The 22,738-nt window shown below is 47.9% G+C and overlaps 1 protein-coding gene across 15 annotated transcripts in view; it reads right to left on the bottom strand.

Annotated features, from left to right (window-relative positions):
* Positions 1 to 22,738, bottom strand: part of Cacna1d (calcium voltage-gated channel subunit alpha1 D) — a 294,624-nt gene that overhangs the window by 13,592 nt on the left and 258,294 nt on the right. For all 15 annotated transcript variants that reach the window (XR_015639378.1, XR_015639379.1, XR_015639377.1 and 12 more), the window contains 8 exon segments: positions 21,893 to 21,958; positions 21,461 to 21,552; positions 19,788 to 19,947; positions 19,104 to 19,231; positions 18,883 to 18,979; positions 16,670 to 16,772; positions 15,021 to 15,122; positions 10,052 to 10,182 (listed from right to left, as the gene is read on the bottom strand). Coding sequence is in view for 12 of the 15 variants with exons in the window: in XM_087588017.1 (XP_087444143.1) it covers positions 10,052 to 10,182; positions 15,021 to 15,122; positions 16,670 to 16,772; positions 18,883 to 18,979; positions 19,104 to 19,231; positions 19,788 to 19,947; positions 21,461 to 21,552; positions 21,893 to 21,958 (879 nt within the window). In the remaining 3 variants the exon portion in view is untranslated.

The raw sequence follows: 22,738 nt of genomic DNA on the forward strand, positions 1-22,738 counted from the left end.
TTAAACCCTCAGAGAATTTAGTCATTCACAACACTAAAAAAAAGTATTTTTTTCTTGCACATTACAGTCAGTAAAATTTTCTACTCTTTCATATTTTGTATATCTATCTCTATCAGCAAAAATATTGTTTTAATTTGAAATGTGGTCATTAGCACTTAAATCCACACAGCCATATAAAGTCATTCCATTAACAGCACAGTAGAGTTATAGTTTTGAATAAACACAGAACTGCTATAAAATATAAACATTATTGACTCATTTTAAGATGTCCAATCTTACAAAATATTAAACAGGATCAAGCCTAGATTCTGGTTGACTTTAAAATGCTAGCTGTTATCATAAATATCTGTTTTAAAAAAAGAAATGTTGGCGTTTTGCCTGTAGACTGCTCCTTTAAGTTTTAGACACCATTTAATTGGAATTTTATAGATATTTACTCTACTTAATGATTAAGTCACCAAAAATATATTCTCTCTAAACATCTCTGAAGCAACAGGATAAAACAATGCCCTGCTGTGGGGCAGAACTGCCCATTTTCCTGCCTGGTTCACCCGCAGGGTGGAGTGCTGTCTGTCTGGATGCATCTGAAAAGCATCTGCTGCCTGCTTCCTCGGGCCAGCCATCTGCCAACTCTCACTCCACAGCACGCACACACAAACACCCAGCCCCAGCCCAGACCTACGTACGTACGCTGTAGCAGTGGAGGACAGACAGGCAAGTCTCCAGCCGGCCCTGGGAAAGGCCCTCCATCTTCACGATGTGGGCGCCAGGGCTTTAGACTCCTGCCAATGAGCACTACCATGGCACAGCCCTCTCCTCACCCAGACACGCCTCATTTAACCAAAGCCGCCTCTACGCAGTCACCTCTCGAATGACAAGTTCTGGATAATGGGGAGGGGGAGGGGCAGGACTGGGCCCACACTCAGTTACAGAGAACGGTTTTAGATTAGCTCTCTGTCAGAAGATGGGAGATTAAATTCTGACAGAACGAACAGGTTTGTCTACGTTCCGTCCCCCACCCCGCCCCCACCCCTCCTCTGCACACATGGGCACACCCCTTATTTTATCATAGCCTCCCTCCAGGAGGAATGTCATGGCGTGGCCTTTGCATCCATTGTGTACAGTTCTTGGGTTTGATATAAAGGGTTAGAGTCACAGGCATGACACGCCATTACTCAGCTGCAGACAGCCCCCCTCTCCTTGACTAGTCATCACACCAGGAGTAGAAGGGCGGCACTAGGCTGGTCAAATCACGTGTGCCACCACATTCTGAAAGCTACAGGGGATATTTAACAACTTTACCTCAGCCACCTATGACGGCAAAGGACCAGAGAGACCAGTTGCAGTGTTCCACCTTATTTTGGTGGGGATTAAACCAGGGCCTCACGTATGCTAAGCAAGGACCACTGAGCCTCACTACCAACCCTTCCACCTCGATTCCTGGTTTAAGTTTGACATCAGAATCAGAGACATCTTTGAATGGTTCCTAAAAATGCAGATGGCGTTATATAAAATTTAGGCTCCAAAATTTTAGGCTCCCTTGGCAGTATTCTATTCCTGTCATCTTGAGCCCACATACTGAGAAGGAATGAGCCAAAAGGAGATGCAATGGGTTCTACTGTATTCCAGAACTTGTTAAAGCCTCAAGAAGAAGCTTTGCTCTTCCCAGGATGCCTAGCAACCTGCAGGGAAGAAGGTGGTAACCGTGTCTCGAGCACACACTCATTCAAGGTGATCCTTCTAACATAGGCAAGCAATTAGATCGCTCCCAGCGCATGGACTTCACGATGCTCTGGGGCCATCGCACACACCCTTATTCTCACCATTACATCACCCCACAACACGGACGTGACAAATGATCCCTTACTGTTACACACGTACACACACACACACACCCTGATTCCCACTTGTGCTAGGCAGAGGTGGCGAGGATTCGAACACATTTCTAACACTCGCTAATTCTAACCACTGCTCTTCCAGGTCAGCACAGAGAGTGAGGCATGGCCACACCGCTTGACCCCTGACCTCAAGGACGTGTGTGTTGCACAGGCTGAGGAGGGGCAGAAGCAGCCCACTGAGGAGAGCTGCAGCTACATGGGAGCCTCCTGAGCACAGACGGTCAGGGCGAGGCTCCAGCATCTTCTGCCTTTAAGGAGAACTTTGGGTCATCTCCCCAGAGTGATGTTTCAAGACGTGGTCCATCAAGGCATCCTGGGGCAACTTCAGGGGTCCCTGGGGGTCATGTAAGACTGGATGCCCTTGGCCTCATAGATTCTCATTCTCTGAGTGTGCAGCAAGGTTTCCAAGGCTGAACGACAGGGCTGTCACCACCACCCGGCCTCTTTGTGCTTACGTATTCTTGTGTTTATAAAATTAATCGGCTTTGACTTATAAGACAGTAAATATTGATATACAAGGGCTCTTGATAAACTTTAAGACTAGGAAAGTTCCTAGGATCGAAATGTTTGGGAACTGCCGATCCATCTGTCTCTACCCAGCAGCACAGCCATGGTCTCACTGCGAGTGCTGCTGACTGATCTGTTCTCCACCCAGCAGCGTGGTCATGGCCTCTCGGTTAGTGCTCAGCTCTTCCTGCGTTTCTCTACCTCTTCCTCTCAAGTTCCAGTATGGCAGGCATGCTGTATACCATGGCTTCTTGCCCTCAACACTGCATCATGGGTTGTCTCTCTACTGTCCCAGAGTCAACTTTCTCAGGCCTGAGACATAACCAAGGAGAGTAAGTCTGCCCAGGTACCCCTCACCTGAGAACCCTAAGTTTTACTCACCAAGCCCCTTGCTGTGGATAACGGAGCAGTGATGCATTAGGCTACTGAAGGACACTGGGTGCACATTAGTAAAGAGAATGCGTTCATTAGAGTCTTTACTATTAGATATTTGCCTTAACTTTTTCACTGATGTCTTTGGGACCTAACAATGACTCCTCTCAGTACAGAACGGCCTTCCTCTCTCTTCCAGAAAGCTGTGCTGGTCATCTTGGGGACTAATTCTGAATTGGGTCATACCGTGACATTTGATTCGGAGAAGAGTCTACTTCCCACCCTGCTGTGAATTCCCTGTGACAGGCAGATGCTGGTCTCTGACACATTTGACCCAGGGGCTAAAAGTTTAGCACCACAGATTCAGGTGCTAAGTACCAGGTTTGCTGTACTTGTCTTTGAAGATTTTAAACATGACACCCAACTAGTCTCTTACATCTTCCTCTCCACCAGATGCTTACTCTGCTGCCAGGGCTCTGAGGAAAAATGGCACAGGCTCCTGCGGTTTCACTGTGACCCAGACATCAGGAAGCCTGGGCTCCTGTGTGTGGAAGCTGGAGGCAACCCTCTCTGATGCTGGCTGTCTTCCCTCAAGCAGCCTTGGCTTCTGACCAACCAACTCTGTTCCTCAGCAACACAGCCAGGACCAAGAGCCATCATTTGCAGGGATTCCTTAAATCAGGCTTGTAAGCAAGTTAACGTTTTCCAGTTTCTACAGGTTTAGGTGACACATGGAGAAAGGCCTGGACAATCCTACCCATTAGAACTACACGAGGATCAAGAAACAGAAGTGACACCAAGGCTGGGGTAGGGAATGTGGGGTAGGGGAGCTTCTCGGCTAAGAGACAGTCTTTTCCCCCCCACATCTGCAAGGCTAACCATTCTCTCTCGTTCAGGGTGATGTATCAGTTCCCTGTAGATTCTGACACAGTGGCTCACCGTCATCACAGAGGTAAGCCCGGAGCCCTGCCGGGCTAAGTGTTAGCCCTGTGGTTGGTAGAGCATGGAGAAAGGTGGGAGGGGGGCTGAGAGACCTGGATGATAGAGGCAACAGCTATGGGTACAGCATTAAGGCCAGACATGGATGGGCTTTGCTCTCTCCTGAAGGGGCAGGCATACCAGGGTGTATGGCTTGGCTCCCACCCACTCCAACACAATCACCCATGGGGGCTTCAAGCCATGAGAATGAATAAAACCCACATTAGCTTCGTGTCTCACTGTCATCCATACATGAGCCAAAGCTGGGCTTGTCAGCATAGCGAGGTCAGGAAGTCAGCCATGGTGTAGGAAAGTGAAGCCTCAAGGCTGGGAACCTCTGTGATCAAGGGCAAATGTCACAGCTACAAGGTGTGACTAGAGAAAAGCCCTTCTAGGCTTCCCTGTGAAAGGTCTAAGGAAGCATCCTGCCTACCAGGGGTTGGGGGAGTGCCCTACCATCTGAGCCTGGCCTTCAGGGTAGCTGCACCCCAGAGATGCTTGGAGAAACACTTCTTTCTGCAGAACAGGGCTGCACAGAGTCCTGGCTCCCTCTTCCTCAATTTCGACTCACCTCAACTCATTCTCTACTCCACCAACTCATCCCATCCACTAATGTAACACACACACACATGCACTCACACACGCACATGCACACACACACGCACACACACACACACACACACACACACACACACACACACACACACACACACACACACCCTGCTCCAGGCCAAGCAAAGGAGATCAAGGAATTGGAAGCCCCCCCACCTTCTTCCTCTCCTTTTCCTTTGCCTCTTCTTTTTTTAGATTCGTCCCCCAAACTTTGAATACTGACTCTCCTACCTTGGCCATTTTGGGCATCGTAGACTAACTTCAGAGGTTAAGACTCGACCCCCTCTGAGGAGGTGTTAAGAATCTGACAGCAAAGCCCTCATCGACCAACGTTTTGGTCAAAAATCTCCTATTGTTACTACTTGGAAACGTGGTCTGGCTATTACCTGCTTACATCTTTATGCATTGCCTAGGATCTTAAAAGGGGGGAGAATTCTCGATGGATAACTACATTACAGAACAGAAAAGAGATCAAACCAAGACTTTCTTGAAGTTCTGGTAGTAAACAGGCATATGATATTATTATTGTTGAAGTCTTAATAATAAGCAATTATACGTCCAAGGAGCCTTTACAGTCACGTAGCGATTCCTCACAACAGCCCTGTGAGGTAGGTCGACATTATTACCCCCATTTTACAGTTGGGGAAACTGAGGCACAGAGAGGTTAAGTGTCTTGCCCAAGGTCACGCAGCAAGTGAATGCTGGAGCTGGGACTAGAACCCAGGTTCCCTGACTCCCAGTGTCCTTGAAACTATACCACACTGCTTCCAAAGAGGCGTCCCAGACTGGCTCTGAGTGCGGGCTAGAGACGAACAATGGTAGATGAGGTTTGGGTGTGGTGGCGTTTCCCCGCGGACACGGTAGGGGAGACGGAACCTGAGCTGTTGCCTGGTTGGTTTTGGCATGCGGGTGTATGTGTTAGTTTCAATGGGTGTGTCTGAGCTTCCTGGCCTTCCACCTACAGTGCATTCTGGACTAGGTCACTGCAGCAAGCAGGGCCGGGTGGTCAGGAGGTTGTGACGTGCTGGCACAGGAAAGGAACTCTGTCTGCTCAGTTCCAATCAGCCTGCCAGTCTTTGGGAGTCCGGGCAAACTAGGGATGCAGGACTTTGGGGCAGAGTCCGTTGTCTGCCTTACACAGGTCTGCTTAGTCATATATATATACATACACATATATATGTATATATATATATATTAAAAACATTATTTATTTTATTCACTGGCCATCGTCAGCAAGTTGTGTTCATTTGATTTCTCTGTGGGGTGGCTGCCCCTTTGCGTTCTCTCTCTCCCTCTCTCCCTCCCTCTCTCTCTTTCTTTCCCTCTCACTGAGTCTCTGGCTTGGAAGGGGAAAACATAACTCATATGTTCCCTTTCATGAAAAGGAGCCACCATGAGCAGTGTCCGCAACAGGCAGCCAGGGCTCCACAGATGAGCCACACACAGCCCGGCTTCTGCCTTCCTTCCTTCCTTCCGGAGGAGTGCCTTGCTCGCAAGGGGTCTCCCCAGGGCTTTGGTGCCTGCATTTCTCCTGAAATGCTGCTTCAGTAGAAATAAGCTCGAGGGGGAGTTTGCCCTTTCAAGGCCTTAGCCACAGCGCCTCCGGACTAACCAGCTTGGTGCGGTAGCTCAGGCAGACAACTCTAGAGCATCCGTTCAAGCATCTGAAACAAACGAATCAGCCAGTGAAATCTCATCTGAAAGCATCTGCTCTCCTCCTACATTAAAAAAGGAAAACACGTATGTGCGTATATACATATATAATTTTTTTTTTGGAGCGGTGCTGTGGCTTTGGGTGAAACAATACTTCTAAAAAAAGAGGAAGGAGTCTCATCGCCTTCCAGATTGAGGTGACATGATTAGCAGGACCAGCCACGGGTCAGATCTCTCGGGGAGACGCTTTCCTGTCTTTGGGTACTGAGAAGACCACAGTAAGAAACACTGCCGATTAAAGCTAATGGCTACTTGCATACCACCAGCATCTCCCAACCATCCCCGCCTGCGGCCAAGCCACAGACGTTGAAGCCGTTCAAGCTAAACATCAAAATCCCATAGAATCACAAATGCCGGGGTCCTCAGACCCAACTTCTAAACAGAATGGCTGCCTGGGACTCCTATGGTTCACTCAGGTGGCCTGTCACATGGGGTGCAAGGAGGACAGTCTCCTCAGACTCTAGGAGAGCAGACAAAAGGTTTGAACATTAAAATTAAGAGAAGTGAACAGAACTGTTCCCACTCTGGGATCTCTGGTTATCGGAGAGACAGGAGGCTCATCAGAGCGTATGGTGGGTGACACAGAAGCCCTCAGCTAGAGCACGGTAGCTTTGCGTTCGCATGAATAGGGAACCGGGACTTTCTGTGGCTGTGTGGCCATGCTCCTATTCTTCCTTGTTCCTTGTGGAAACCTACAGGTCACTTGGATGTAGCAACATGGATGAAGTGCAATGCGGAATCAAACTGAAGGGGATATGTTTATGCCGGATGACTGAGGAAACCAAAAGGCCAGATGCAGCTTCTCTCCGGCTCCCCCCACAGAAGGGCTGGAGAGAAGTGTAGTCGTCATGATGAGGATGGAGGGATGGAGAGGGTGGATGGATGGGGAGTGCACACTCATTCAGACCAGAGAGGCCAGAGGACACAGGTGCCCAGCTCCTTCCCATGCAGAGGCAGGAGAACCTTCAGTCACCACCCACCACAGCGAAGGCTGACACTGCAGTTGGTCTGAACGTGGGGAGACCGATCGGGCTGATCTATGGCATGGGATGGAGGTGCACAGCTTGGGTGCCAGCTCTGAGAGCTCTTCAGACAGACCTCACTCTGCAGGCCAGCACGCACAAGCTTGGCTGTTCACTTCTGCTCACACATTAATGCCACACTCCACATCCCACTCCAACCAGCCTGGGAGCCCCGCCCTGCCCTGCTTCGCCCACCCCACGGTGCCCTGCTGTCAGAAGCGTACTGCTTCCTTCTCAACCAGGCAAGTCCACCCTAGGCAGCTGTCTCAAGGATGCACCTTCCTCCTAGCTGCAGGCAGTGCCTTCCTCCTATGACCGGCCCTGGCTCCTTAACTGCTACACCACCCTTGATATTTCCCAATGCAAAGAAGGAGGCTTCCAAATGCACTAATTAAATGGAGGGTAACAAATCACATTTAAAGCCATTTCTGCAGCAGAGGAAGCCAAAAATGTAATTAGAATTATCCATCAAAGAGACAAACACTTTCTATTTTTAATGTTTGTTTCGGAATCAAATGCCTTTTTAGAACTTAACTGTCGAGATTATGAACACAACTTAATTTTCTATGCTGTGTACTTAATATAAATTACAGGCCCAGCCTCAATTCTCAATAGAACCCTAGGAGAACGTATTTATACCATCTAACTAGAAATATTTGACTTCTACCAATGAAATAAGATTCTTTCTTTGATTAACGAACTGGAAAAACTTAAATGGGAGGAAGCCCTCAGTATTGTTTTAGCACAATGTGGTTGTCTCTCACCCAGAACCTTTACAGCATTCTGCTGGCACCAACTCAAGGCTCCAAAAACTCCATCTGCAAAATGCGGTGACTTAAGCCATGTGTCATGTACGCTACTTCGGAATATCAAAACAATGCCACCAGAGTGAGCCTTGGGACTTCAAAAAAAGTATTCCCCCTCCCCCCCCCATTCATAGACGTCAAGTGTTTGCATAACCACACCCTCCACTGAGACCTGACTAGTCTCTTAACTCAGAGACAAACTGACTGCTACAAACTGTGACATTAGGTGTAAAAGAGGTCAAGTCCCCTTTAGAAAGACAAGTTTTGATCCCGTCAACTACACTTCTAGAGCAGCAAGTCATTCCAGGTAGGTAGAGGATACCCAGAGAAGTCAGAGATCCAGCCAGCCTCTTCTATGGGGCAGAAGGTCATGTGAGGGGGGACAACCTTCAGTGCACACCAGTTCTCTGCTAGTGGCCATCCTAGTAACGCTGCCACCAGGAAGGTATAAACCAGGGACCTACTCAAGTTTGCAAACTGGACTTTTTAGTTTTTGTCATCCGAGGCTACTTGTGAACCGTATTACTCTTAGAGTTAGAGCTGTCATTTTTTGCAAACCAGTTCAGCAGGAGGCTGAAAGAGCCTCTGTTCTGCGATACAGTGAGCCAAATGGCTAAGCCCATCACTCATTACCAAAAGGTCACATGATCAGGGAGCGAAAGAACACAGACTGGCTTTAATAGGTGCGGGTATCCACCTGTCGCACCAGCGTGCTATCCCCACCTCCAGACCTGGGACCTCACCCTGAGTCAGCTGGTCACTGTCCACGAGGTCACCTACCAACCTGAGATGTACAAACGCCCCCAACATTCCCCATTATCCTTCTTCAAAGTCTCTCACAGCAAGATGGCAGTCAGGCCTTCGCTTCCACAGTTGTCACCCCTTTGAACACACAACAGTGCTGGGGATTTGCTCTTCGAGCACAGTACGTGACTGTCCCAAGTTGTACCTTATCGACACCTATGAGGCCACATCCAAGAACTGTGAGAACCCCTGTTGGGTGTCAAGGTTGTTTTCATGCCAACTTTTCAAACCACAAGGAAAATGTCTTTCTTTGTGATAGACTTAAGGCACTCCAGAGAGCATGGTGACAGGACTTGGTGACAGCTTGCCAACCTCTGTACTTCCCCTTTCTCTTCTCCTGAGTTCTGTCCCCAGCCCTCTTTAAACACCAGCCCCCCCTAAGCCACCTTCCCTAGCTCCCCTGCCTGCAAGGTCTAGCATGCTTCCTCGCTTCTTCATGCCTGCTGTCCACCCAGAGCTCTAGGCATCTCTGGGATTCTACTGCCTTTGGATGCCTAGCCCCTGATTGGACCAGATATTTCTAGATGCCACACTCACACTCTAGGGTCCTGGCAGGGGTAGCCTGTGCGTGCGTGTGTGCGTGTGTGCATGCATGTGTGTGTATATGGGTCCTGAGTTGGAAAAAGGGAGATGGGTCAAAGACTGGCCTATGGATGTGACACTTGCACAGTGGGCCTCACTGCCATCAGGAGATAGCACACAGAGACAGACACACCATGTGCACACACACATACACACTCACACACACACACAGCACACATACACACGCACACATGCACACACACAGACACACACACATGCACACACACACACACACACACACAGACACACACACACACACAGCACGCACTAGGGAGTGATGGATGTTATTGAAATGGACCAAAAACTGACAAGCCGTGGCATAAGAAACAAACAGAAGCAAAACAAAGCACTTGCATTCTGATGGAAAGCTGTTTTTCTGGGCAGCCGAACCCTGAGCCCGGGATTATGGGGGTGGGATGGGGTGGGGCCTGCCTCGTGGATGCTGCCTTTGGAGAAGGCCCGGGTAGCTAGGGTGTGAGGTGACATTCACTCCTTTCCCGTCATGGCTGTCCTGAGTGCTTTGCACACGTACCAGATGAGGGCAGGTGCAAGGCTCACCGGAGAAGGCGGTAAGAGGGTAGTACTTACCTTGTGGCCCGGAAATGGCTAGTCCACAGAGGGGGGGCAGTGTGCAGTATCTCAGTTTAAAGAAAATCCTTGTGGCACTGCTCAACCACGAATAGTCAGCTCTCTAGCACTTCGAATTAAAGCTGGTGAAATTGTTAGTGAGAAGAGAACAGACAAGAGGGCCATTCACCTGTAGGGCGATCGTGGTGTTCTTCGCAGGGTATTTCCCCACCAGGCCTTGCTCTTTCCGCTTCTTGAATTTCCTAAAGTAGTCCTGTATCAGGAAAGTGGCATAGAACTTCCCCACGGTTACCTCATCATCTAAACGGAGAGACCAGACACAGCTCTCCCGAATCAGCACATTTGGACCAAGAGCCTAAACCCTCACTTCTGGCTGGGGCAGGGGTGGGGTGGGACAGTGCACAGAAGGCACTGGGCTGTCTGTCGGCCTCTAGAACACGGGTTGCTCAGTCTAGCAGGAAGCAAAGCTTTGCAAAGCAGTTAAGGCTCAAAGCTAGAGTCAGTTAAGTAAACTGATCCTCAAAGTTGCAGAAAGTAACGTCTACTTCTCACGAGTTAAATAGAGCAGCATATTAGTAACGGTATGGAAACGCCACCTTGGTTATTTACTTAAAATAAACATTACGAAACAGAAAGGCCTCGCGGGCCACGTTTTTTTTTCCACCCTGTGCATAGAGATTTGCATGTGTAATTACCGTAAGCATCAAGTGCAATTAAGCATCCAGATCCCTATGTCACAAGATGGGAGACCTAGAAAGGTGACGGATGAGCTTGGAAGGAGAGGAAGGTCGGAACAGAGACTGCAGATCCAGCTCTCGCACGCTCCCCCATTCTCTGCCAATAAAGCTCTGAGGCCGTTTTGTGGTTTGGAATTCAGAACGGCTGGATGTCTGCATTTCAGTGACAGTTCCAACTAACTTCAGCGATGAGCAGGCTTTATCTCTGCTCTGTTCAGAAACAACCTCCAACACGTATCACTGGGGAATCAGGACTCTGCTGACGACTTTGAAGGTGATGCATGACGCAGAATAGAAGCTCTGACTGTCTCATGGTAAACCACTGTGAACATGTCGGGGTAACCTGTGTCCCCTGCCCCGCAAGGTTGATGCCACCAGATCTGTAGGGTGCTGAGGTCTTCTGGGTAGAAAGTGGCAAGGCTCCATTGGCAGCCTAGCCTATGTAGAGCTGTGTTAAGGATTCTAGGACACCTGGCAGGACCTGTAGGGGCTGAGGAGTTGTAGGTACTCAGGTCAAGTCCTCCCTGCAAGAGCCACGTGGATTGGGGACAAGAGGATCAACCTAGGTGAGCTTGCATTCTCCCCTATAAAATGGAGTTCCCTGTCAGAAGAACTAAAGATGTTTAATAGAAGAGGCATAAAGCACCCCAACCCAGGTGTAGGCTATCCTCATGTCACGTGCCCTACAATGACAGGAGTCACCACTTCAAACCAAGCCAAGAGTACCACTCACTGAAATGGAAGCTGGAACATAGGAGGCTTGGGGTCACTGGGATCCGCTTTATCCATGAATACAACCTTGGTGGGTTTTACTTAGTGCTCATGGGAGGTATGGCTGGTTTATGGTTCCCATCTGGGGGATTCTGGGCCACTTGGGGGAGGTTCTCCAGCCATTCCTGCCAGAAGCTGCCTAGGATTATTGTACAGTCTGTTTTTGGGAGGAACTGGCCTTGAGAAATGTTATGTTCCTCCTTAGCTCGAGCCAAGGAAGCCCTGGTGATGGAGGAGATACTGAAGAAACCTGGGGCTCTGTGCTGATCTGAACGCGCAGCTCCCGGACTGACGGCTGATTCACCTACGCCATCCAGTACGGCGCCATCCGTAGGAAGGCGCCATCCGTAGGAAGGCGAGCCAAGATATTCGGAGTGCAAAGCTCATGTCTCTAGCTTCTGCTCACTTCATCCATCAACCACAGATAGACACCATGGCTGGGTATCTGGGGGTGGCCAAGCCCAGTCCAAACTCCTTGTGTGTCTCATAACTTCTACATATCAACTCTGCTCCTCACTCTTCTTAGAGAGGGAGAGGTTACACGACTGGCCCAGGTCAATTGGCCAAGGCCTGAGCCCAGGGCCCTCTCCTCCTCCAACTTTACCTCTCTACAGAGAGCTTGGTTCTGGCCATACCCAATCCCTGCTTTCCTTTCAGTGCAATTCTGGTGGTATAAACCTGCCCTGGCCTTTCTAGCTCTTTCCAAATAGGTCAGTGGTTGCTGGGCCAGTGTGCCCAAGAAGTCCAGAACCTATGCTGCCTTCAACAACACTGATAGTTTTTGTACTTCAGGGTCCCCTAAGCCCTGGGAAACTCCCTGACTCAATATAGAGGCTCACATTACTTTATACCAGGATTTTCTAATATAAGAAGTGCCAGCCATCCTTTCTACTTTAGAGTGGCAGGGCAGGACTAGAGGGTGACATGGTTATGTCTACTGAGATAACGCAGGAGGACCAAGAGACCTGGCCTGAACAAGAGCTCCTAAGGACAAGAATAGCTAAAGCTTGATCAGGACAGGAAAGGAACAGAGAGAAGCAATAGATGTGGGGAAGCCATCTTGTATCAGTAGGACAGGAAGACACATAGGGTACCAAGGAACCAGAGATATGGCTGAAGAAGGAGTTTCCAAAGGAAGGAGGCTCTCCAAGGGAAAGAAGCTTCTAAAGAGAAAGGGGGAAGTCCATGACCTGGTAGAGATAACAAGGGAGCACTGAGAACCCAGGTAAGATTCCAAGCTGAGACATCTCAGCCCCATGACAAGCAGGGGTCAGACTGCAGACAGACACTAGAGAAAAAGATGCTCCCGGCATGGCTTCCACAGTGGGTTCCTTTCCGGCAAGCCCATGATGAGCAGCTCAGATTGTATCCCAGTGGCAAAGCTGCCCAGACAAGCATCCAGCTCTGCTCCCTCATCCAGTTATGGTGTCTCCTGAGCACCCCCAAGGACACAGGCAGCTCATTGTATTGTCCTCTAACCACATTATACTATGGGGGACACTAAGGCTTGGAACCACCCATCTGTCCCAAGGTGTCATTTCTTAAGTGTGCCATAATAAGGGAAAGATTGGGAACCATTGGTCCACTGGAAGATAGATAGGTAGGTAGGTAGGTAGGTAGGTAGGTAGGTAGGTAGGTAGGTAGATAAATAGATATATAGATAGATGGATGGATGGATGGATAGATAGATAGATAGATAGATAGATAGATAGATAGATAGATAGATAGATAGATAGGTAGGTAGGTAGACACTAAAACCAAACTCAGAGCTATCCACCAAGGCCTGAAGGTGCTGTGTGGTCCCCTTTGGTGACAATGTGCTTATGTGATATGTAAGGTAGAAAAGCAGGTATAACACTGGGCACTATAGAAACTTCTGGAGCATTCTAGCTCCTCCTAAGACTCTAGTTCTTTCTTCGCTGGCATTACATGGGAGAATAGATGAATATCTATCATCCTAAACCCCCAAACCATGTAAAGAAACAGAGAGAACCACCGGACCCCAGAGTGTGTGTGTGTGTGTGTGTGTGTGTGTGTGTGTGTGTGTGTGTGTGTGTTATGTGTATGTTCATCCTTCTTGAAAAGTTTAGTAGAGATAAATGTTGGTCAGTTTTTCAAAAGAAGAGAGTTTGGATCATGAGCCAAATTCTGAACTATTCTTTTTCCTAGTAAGATGAAAAGAAATGGAGTGTCACTACAGTGATCTGGGTGACACTTGAAACACACCCCATGTGAGGAGGGCTATTGCTGTGGGCATCAGACGGGCCACTATGAGGGTGGTGTTTCCAAAGAGACAGAGTTGGAAGAGGAGAGAGGTGAGTGTCTTGGGCTAGTGTGTGGAAGGTTTACACACAGACAGGCACAGCCTGCTATTCTGGATAATGCATCTGCAGTTCCACAAACAACGGAGGGGAATCCAGTTGGCAAGAGATAACTCTGTTCCATGCCACCGCCCTGAAACAGAATTGCTTCAGAATATTCTGGGAGTTGAGAGGAATGGAGGCTGCAGAGGAAGCTCAAGCACAGTGTTACAACATTCTTTAAGAAGCGGTTCACCTAAGCCATGCGACCACTGGGATGTGCAGCTGAAAGGAAAAGAGCGGAAACCGAGAGGAGTTTTAAAAGTGCAGAATCAGGTCGGGGAGTTGGGGGTCTTGAGGTGGGAGTTCCCGCCATCTTGGTCATTCCCTTCTGAGCCATTTTCCCAGAGTTGAGCCAGTGGCTAGGCCAGCTATGGGTGACCCAAATCACTGATGAAGGCCAAGCCTACTAAGAGGCAGAACGGGCTAGTGCCTGGCTCCGTCGGGCCCTCGGGAGCCGCAGGCTCTCACAGTCTGGACGCTGGATTCGGCTTCGGAATCTGAACCATGCCGCCCTAGTAGAGTTGTACTGGTTATAAAACATACCAGATGTTTACTGCGCTTCCAGGCCAGGGTTAGCTAGGAGATGGGGCACCAGGTAAGGAGATTCTGCACTTTTAAAACTTGAAACAAAACAGTTGGAAAATAACCATCTCACTTCAATGTCCACAAGTATTTAAACAAAAATAGAGAAACAGTGTATATATATATAATATAGAGAGATATTATATATATGCAAACTCTAAATGTTTAGTCAGTTAATTTGTGATAAATAACGAAAGGAAATAAATAAACATGCTTGTTAGTTCTACCTCTAAACCTCATTAAAGGACGTCCTTGGTGACTACAGTGGGAAATTCGGTCTTCTTGAAATTACTTTAGAAGTATTCTTTTCTGAAAACTACCCATTTATCTTGAGATATTTAAGACCATAGACTAGTTTTAAATACTTCTTTTGGGGCGACAGTACAAGCTTTTCGCTTTGTGAGTGCTGTCATATCCTCTTCCGTTGACTTGTCTATGACAGCAAAAACCCTGCTCTAGCCTCACGGGGTCTGGATTCCTCCCCACTGGAGCCCCTCTTTGGTTTGACTTTCTTCATATCACCCCAAATATTTTCGGGTGAAATCAATGGGCTCCTTTAGCTGTGGGCCTCACACCCTATTGGTCTGGGAAAGAGTCCTGCACTTCCTCTCTGGGCTGTCTGGAGGTCTTGCCACTGAAGCTAATTCCTTGCTCAAGAACGACTTGGGAAATAGATTACACTGACCACCAGCTGGAGGGACAACTTGGTCAAGTAGCTTCATGCTTGTCTTCTTCCAGATTTTCTTTATCACAGCGCGGAGCTCTTCATTAGCTTGCTCCAGGTTGCCTGAATCCAAAAGGCAAGAAGAGAGGTGTGTGGACACTGCACAGACCAGACTTGTGTCTGAGGCCCAGTGCTCTCCTGTCCTCTCACTATGGTGCTGGGTCCTTGTATTGCCTTCTGACAGAACCTTCCCCTTTGGCTCTCCACAGCGAGCGGCAAATACTTTTCCTATATTCAGAAGCATTTACCAAGCCACCACTGGGAGATGATCATCTCCACATGGGATTCATGAGCTACACCCTGCTGCCATAACAACCTACCTCAGATAGGACCTATGCTCCTCCCTTGGCTCCCAGACCAGAAGGCAACCGCCTGCCTCTGCTGCCGTCTCCTCCTCCTCGGCCTCTACCTCTTCCTCCCGTCATTCCCCTCTTCCTCTCTCTCCTCCTTTCTCTCCCGCCATCCTCTCCTCATCCTCCCCTTCTTCCATTTTTCCTCCTCTCTTTCTCCTCCCCTTTTCCCTTCATCCCTCTTCTCTCTCCTCATTCTACTCTTCTTTCTCCTCCATTTTCTTCCTCCTCCTCTTCCTGTTCACCTCCATCCTCTTCCTCTTCTTTCTCTCATTCTTCCTCCTTCACCCCATCTCTACCAAGCCCCCCAATCCTGCCTTTGTTCCTACATGATAAACTTTACCAAAATAAGATTCATCATCTCAAGCCCTGCTGTAGGTACTTCCTCTGCCCTCGTAATCCTGACTCCTCTCCATCTGATGGTTGTCTTTTCTACTGATACATCACCATGTAGGACCCTCCTCCCTTCCGGGATGCTTAATGATTCTTGTTTGTGGCATAAGCAGCAAATGCTAGGTGAGCAGTGGCTAGTTTTGCTGGGTAGAACTGCAGTGTTGTGACAAACACCTGTGTTCCCACTGGAAGTATGTCTCCCCTGTCTTCTCTCATCTCCCTTCTTGCCTCTCTGCAAGGCCTCTGCTTCCTCACCTCAGTTCACTCTCCAGCCTTTGCAGCACCTGCTCTCCATGTCTCCTACAATGAAGCCTCTGAGCCAACCCCAGAGGTACTGCCTGCCCAGCCAGGTTTGAGCAAGGCTGAGATGTGGACCTGCTCGCGCTCCCACATGCTAACCATGTTGTATGTGTGTGTGCACACACAATACCCAGTCTACACACAACGTTCCCTGGCATCTTTGCATATGGTTCCTTTTTATGGAACAGAAGCCACTGCTTGGAACAGCGAGCTGCCTTACTGATGTTGGAGAAGAAAAGCAGGAATGGATTTTTGTGGTTTCTGTCTATGCCCCAATCCCTTGCCTGTTTCTCCTGCAGTACAGGAAACAGTGTGATGTGTCAACTCCAGATACTGTGGGACAGAAGGGAAAACATAAACGATAAAGGATGGTGATCGACTGGTCAGACGGAGATGTTTTCCCTGCATTCACATCCTTTCCTGATGCATCCCATTAATCAAGAGAAAGCCCAAAGAGAACCAAAGTGTGTGTGTGTGTGTGTGTGTGTGTGTGTGTGTGTGCGCATGTGCGTGTGTATCTCCCTCTCCTGATGCCTGCCCTGCTTCCTGCTTCCAGGCAGTGCTTACCTTCAGTCTTGATCTTGAGAGCCGTCCGTACCAAAGCAAACAGAGTTGCATTGAACATGACTGTCCCATCACTGTTGAGAGGCATGTTCATGGCGACCAATCTCTGTGAATGAAAAAGAGTTCCTCACGAGAATGCAGATAGTCCACAACAGCCGTGCTCCCTTTTGATGTTCATGCTCTGTTTACTCCCCGTTCATGCTCGAGGCTACCCTCACTTCAACTCAATGGTCATCTGGGAGCATCTCTAAGATGCTAATTATAGGTACCACATAACTTGTCTATGGGTTGCTCAGACATTGGGCTAAATATCATGTCTAGGTCTACCCGTGAGGGTGTTCTGGGAGAGACTGTCATTTGAATTGATGACCTAAGTAAAGCAGATGCCTGTAAAAGTAGGTAGCCTTTATTCAACCGCAGGACAAGAAAAAGTGGGAAAAGACTGGCTTTTCTTTTTGCCTGTCCATTTCAGGTAGAGCTAGTCAGAGTCAGTCTACTGCTGACTGAAATGTACCACAGATATCCTGAGTCTCCCACTAGGAGATGACAGACTGTGGAACTTCAAAATCACATGTGCCCATATCACCTAATAAACCTTTTCTTGTATATGCCCGTGTGTGTGTACATCTATACATGGGCAGCTATACAATGGTCACGCATACAGACATACACATATATAGGCCCAGAGTCACCCCATCATCCTATTTCTCTGGAGAATGCTGACAGATACAACCTAACATCTGTGAAGAACCTGGGATAACAAAGTTCGAAGTTCAACCGTGAAACATAAATGTTGACAATCGGATGCTACTTAATGTTAAATAATTAAGTTTCATTGTCCATGTGTTCATGCTTCATTAGTTAGCTCTTTGTGACCTCTAGGTACATCCTTCAGGACTTTATGATAATTAGATAACACAGCAGATCCATGGGCCAGGCACGGGACTTGAGCCTGTCACCCAGTGGAACTCATGACTGTCCTCTCAGAAAGTTTCTAGAGCCAGAACAGCATGTGCTAGCTCAGGGAGGTCTCCATGGCTTCTCTGAAGGCTTGGTCTTTTAGAGTAGATCAATACTTCCCACTCCCCTCCCCCTCCAGGTACCTCTCACACCAGCATCAGGGAGATTTGCAGAAGAACTTGGGGTAAGGGACACCCTCTTTGGGTTCCAGTCATCAGGGCAGGCTGACAGGCCTTGTGAGGACTGAAGTAGATCATACGCACAAAGATTTATGTGCCTGACACACGATAAGTGTTAATTAAACAGTGTTAATTTAAAAAAAAACTTCTAGCTGGGCATGGTGGCGTAGTCCTCCAATCCTAGCACTTGGAAGGTAGAGACCGGCTGATCTCTTGGACTGGGGATGCTGTATACGTAATTCCAGGTTAGCCAGTGCTACACAATATGTCCCTAACTCAAAAATAAAACAAAACAAAAACCCCAAATTAACATTTTATTGGCTAAAGCTAGGGTCGAATGTCTACCATCGCCAAGTCAGGGGCTAGATTGGTTCTTTCTCATTCCCCTCTCCTTACCCGGCAGCAGGGAACCACCGTACTTCCTCAGGTCATCTCCATGCTGCCCGTGCCTCACTCCCCATCCCTGCTGCCCACATCCTGACGGTCCCATGCAATTACTTCCTCAAGTCTGCTTCATGTTAACACGATCAACTCTGAGATGGTGACGTAGAATTCCATCATTCTCCGCAGGAGTCGGTGTGGTCAGGTTATTCAATCAGCTTAGGGACGGAGGCCTCTGCCAATTGCTCTGTTGTTCTAGTCAGATGCTTATCCAATGCCTTGCTCTTGGCCGGTCTCAGGCTTGTCCTCTTCCGGCTTCTGTCTGGACTCTCCTTTCCAAGAAACCCTGACTCTGACGGACTCCTATGTCTCCTCTGTTTTTTATTATGGATTTAGTGGTGGTGGGGATCAACCCTGGGACTTGGCACTTGCTATACGACATTCACAGCCACTGGCCTAAATGTCATTTCCTCAGACGTCTGACCTGGTGACAGATTATTGTATTCCCTTCATCCTATTATTACCTCTGACAGAACTCTAAGGGTTACGAGTTGGAGGGTGCGGCCAAGGCAGAAAATGTTATCTCTACATGTCCGATGCCTTAGAAAAGGCCTGGCAAATGTAGACTAGCGTATGTGTGCGCTGAACAACACAGCGACTAGGTTGTCCTTCAGTGTCGGATGGCAGGACACTCACCTTACACGCCACTCGGTGTGGACACAACTTTCCAAATCCCAGGGGAGGCTGGATACGTCGGAGCAAAGTGACCACATCAAGGTGTTTTATCCTTCCCCTGGAAGCAAAGCACGGCCTGAGGTCCCCAAATGAGCTTTCAGTCTACCACCGCCACCCCGGAGAAATCACCACCGGCATTCCCAAAGAACTCTCGAAAGCCGGATGGGTGGTCGTCAACCTACTTTGCCTCGGGGTCATATTCAGACCATATTCTTTTGAATTCGTCCAAGTGGTGAGGCCCCAGAATAGACCAGTCCCTCGTCAGATAGTCAAAATTGTCCATGATGACAGCCACGAAGAGGTTGATGATCTGGAAAAGTGAATCAGGAGGGTGGTGGGAGGGTCCCTTGCACTGTTAATCTGCCTCCTAACTGCAGGGCATGGAATATTGGAGCCCACGTATCCAGGTTGCAGAGGCAAGCCATAATATTGTCTCACTGGAAAATAGTCAAGGAAAGGGCAGGAGTCTGACCAGATGGCTTGGCACACAATCAATAGGGGGTGGGTGGGTGCATTAGCTGGTACCCTGAAGCACACTGTAATCTTATAATTTAATTGCAGCAAGAGACAGCTCACACTTTGGAGGCACTTAAAGCCACTACAGTGCCTTTGATATTTTAGAAAGGAAAACAGCAGCCTTCAGTAACAAGGTTGGCTGGAAATTACCCCAGCCTATCAGTGAGCACCCAACCCATCCCAGATGGCAGGGACACGTGGCGGATTAAGCAAAACAAACATCCGCCTGGTAGGGCCCAGAGGATGCCAACTGCCTCAAAGAATTACAACAGGGCAGGGTGTTACTGGTCTGACCCTCAAATGCTACAGCAGTTCTGTAAATGGAGAAGGGGGTTACCAAGACTGCTTACCAGGAACGCACAGAGCATGTAAAAGCTGATGAAGTAGACAATGGCAAAGTTGCTCCCACAAGTATATTCCTCTCCTGGGTTGTAATCTGAGTCCGGGTCACACAGCTTCCCAGGGAGGCAGGCGAGCATGATCTCCTGCCAGGCCTCCCCTGTTGCACACCTGTTTAAATGAAGAGAAAGGGCTTTAATTAGGGGAAGGGGCAAGGAAATGATGGGTTAGACATTTGAGAGGAAAATTCTTAACTTGTGCAAATTGTATGTAACGGTAGCAATGCCATCTGGATTACTGACAGCCTAGAAGCCCTATAGATACAATTTGGCTACTTAGAAGCCCTGGTATAATACAATTTATAGTACAATTTATAATACAATTTATAATACAATATCTGTTGCAATTCTGTATGGAATGGATATTCATTTTTCTTGTCTCTTCTTTAAACATTCCTGTTACAATTATTTAATGATTAGTCCTGATTAATTCTGTTGAAAGGAAAGAGTTGGAAACCACCTAAATTATAAATGAATTGTTACAGTTACTGGGGTCATTAGATATTGCTTCCTTGTTTCTAGAAAGTTCTCTCATGGTGAGGAAGATTGTTTGCAAAGTTAAATTAGCTGGGATTAAAACCAATCTTATAATAAAATGTGAGGCTACAATGCTCCAATATGTTAATCCTGTGATTCACCAGAAAAAAACAACAGTACCATTTGGGGCCAAATTTAAAGCAAGCCTTTATTAAAAATTAAATTTTAAATTAAATACTGACCAAGAGATTGACTTTGGTCAGGACCATTGGCCAGAATGCACCAGCTGAAATGGCCTAGAGCCATAGTGCTGCATGGGGTTTTAAGGACTAACTTATAGGCCTCAATACTTTCCAATGAGTCTTTGTTATTTCCCAAGAACTACAATTCCCAGCATTCCAGGAAGTCACCTTATTCTTGGGCATATAGTGCTTATAGGTTAACTTTGGGAATTACAAATTCCCATGTTTCCACTGTGTTTCTGTTTCCCTGGATGTATTCTGGGGTACTCTTCAATGAGTACTTACGCATACATATTTATCCTACAATTTTTCTCTGGTGGTCTAAGTGTCAGTGACAATCTGAATGACTTCCAGCAGTTTTAACAGTGCAGTCAGTTCCTCTCTAACTGAAATGCTAGTTCTGTTTAAGAATCCAAAATTGGGGCCAGTGAAATGGGTCAGTCGGTAAAAGGTATTTGCTGTGCAAGCCCAATACACCTGAGTTTGATCCCTAGAACCTCTATGAAAATGAAGGAAGATTGACTCCACACATTTGTCCTCTGATCTCAACATGCACACAGTGACATGTCCACCCTGAACACACACCACATTCACACGTACATATGAAACAATAATAATGTTCTTAAAGGGGTAAGACGGCTGATATTAGTGAACATATAACCCCAGCACTTTGAGAAGCTGAGGCAGGAAGACTGTCATGATTTGAGGCCAGCCTGGACTACAGAGTAAGTTCCAGGCCAACCTGGGCTACAGAGTGAGATTCTGTTTCAAAACAAAATAAGTAACAAGTATTGAGCAAGAACAACAAAGCAAGTTCATCACGAGATAACGGGACCAAGAGCAAGCATGACCCCAAGTTCAGACTCTAGGAACCCCACACTACCCCAACCCTGAGGACCCAGTCACCTGAAGAGCAGCAGCACTGCCTGGGGAAACGTCTGGAAGTTGTTGTTCCTATTGATCTGGTTGTTATCTCTCATGGCAACCTTCCCAAACATCTAGAAGAGGAAGTCATTTAGAGGGCAAAATCAGATTTTTGTCATTACTACAGTTTGGATCTTGAATGGTCTCCCAAGGTTCGTGTGGTGAGAGACTTGATCGCCGAGGGCAGGCAGCACTGTTGAGAGGTAGAACGACAGGCAGGTCTCCTCACCTAGTTCATTGTCCTGAGACATGGTCGGTGTGTTGGTGGGGACAGGTGCTAGCCCAATATGCTCCCGCTGCGTCTTTGAGCACCAGCTCTATAATGGGAGTCTGGTAGTGGTCTATCTCATCTTCTTGGTAGCCAAGGCATTTGGCCTAAGTAGGGACTGTGAGGGGACAGCAGCTGCCACTTACCTGCATGCCAATGACGGCGTAGATGAAGAAGAGCATGGCAATGAGGAGGGCGACATATGGGAGTGCCTGCAGGACACAGAGGACCAGGTTGGTGGGTGTCCCATACCTGTGCTTGTACCTGATCAACAACCCACGAGGCCCAGCCTAGCACCAGTACTCCACTCCTAGGGACCCGTGCACCTGCATACCTAGAATTACAAAGTGTGGGCAGGCACTGTGCTGACCCTAAATATGTTCCCCTATAGGCATGTAGAGTTCAGTGAGTTTTAAATGAACTCTATATCCTTCAGAAAACTCTGCTTGACCAAATCTTCCTAAAATACCGGATTCCCTGACAGCTTCCATCTGCCCTGTATCAGGGAGCGGTTGTAGAACAGCCAAGAAACTTCCTCACGCAAAATAACCTTCGTTCTGGTTTTCCTTGCCGCGAGACCTTAAGGACTTTAATGACTGAGCCAGAGGGTCAAAAGCCATTTAAGAATGCAAAAACACTTTAAAATGCACCATCAGTGATACATTTTATGAAAATATCCCTTACATTCAAAGAGCGGGCAAGTTCTGCCTTAGTACACCTTGAGGTCTCTTGGCCCTTAATCCTGCTGTGCACGCAGTCTGTTTGTTTAACTTGTCTTTAAGGTAACAATGTATCAACCGACCTTACTTGTCTTTCTATGTAATAAGCTTTTACAACTTAAGATAATGCACAACAATGATAAGTTATGGACTCGTCTATGCCCCTGACCTGAAAAGCAGTGTGTGTGTGTGTGTGTGTGTGTGTGTGTGTGTGTGTGTGTGTGTTAAGTGAGGGCCTGCCTGCAGTATTGAGTGCTGTTGGGGTCTGATGTA

The sequence above is a fragment of the Rattus norvegicus genome, chromosome 16, assembly GCF_021556685.1.
Source record: "Rattus norvegicus strain SHRSP/BbbUtx chromosome 16, alternate assembly SHRSP_T2T, whole genome shotgun sequence".
Taxonomy (NCBI): domain Eukaryota; kingdom Metazoa; phylum Chordata; class Mammalia; order Rodentia; family Muridae; genus Rattus; species Rattus norvegicus.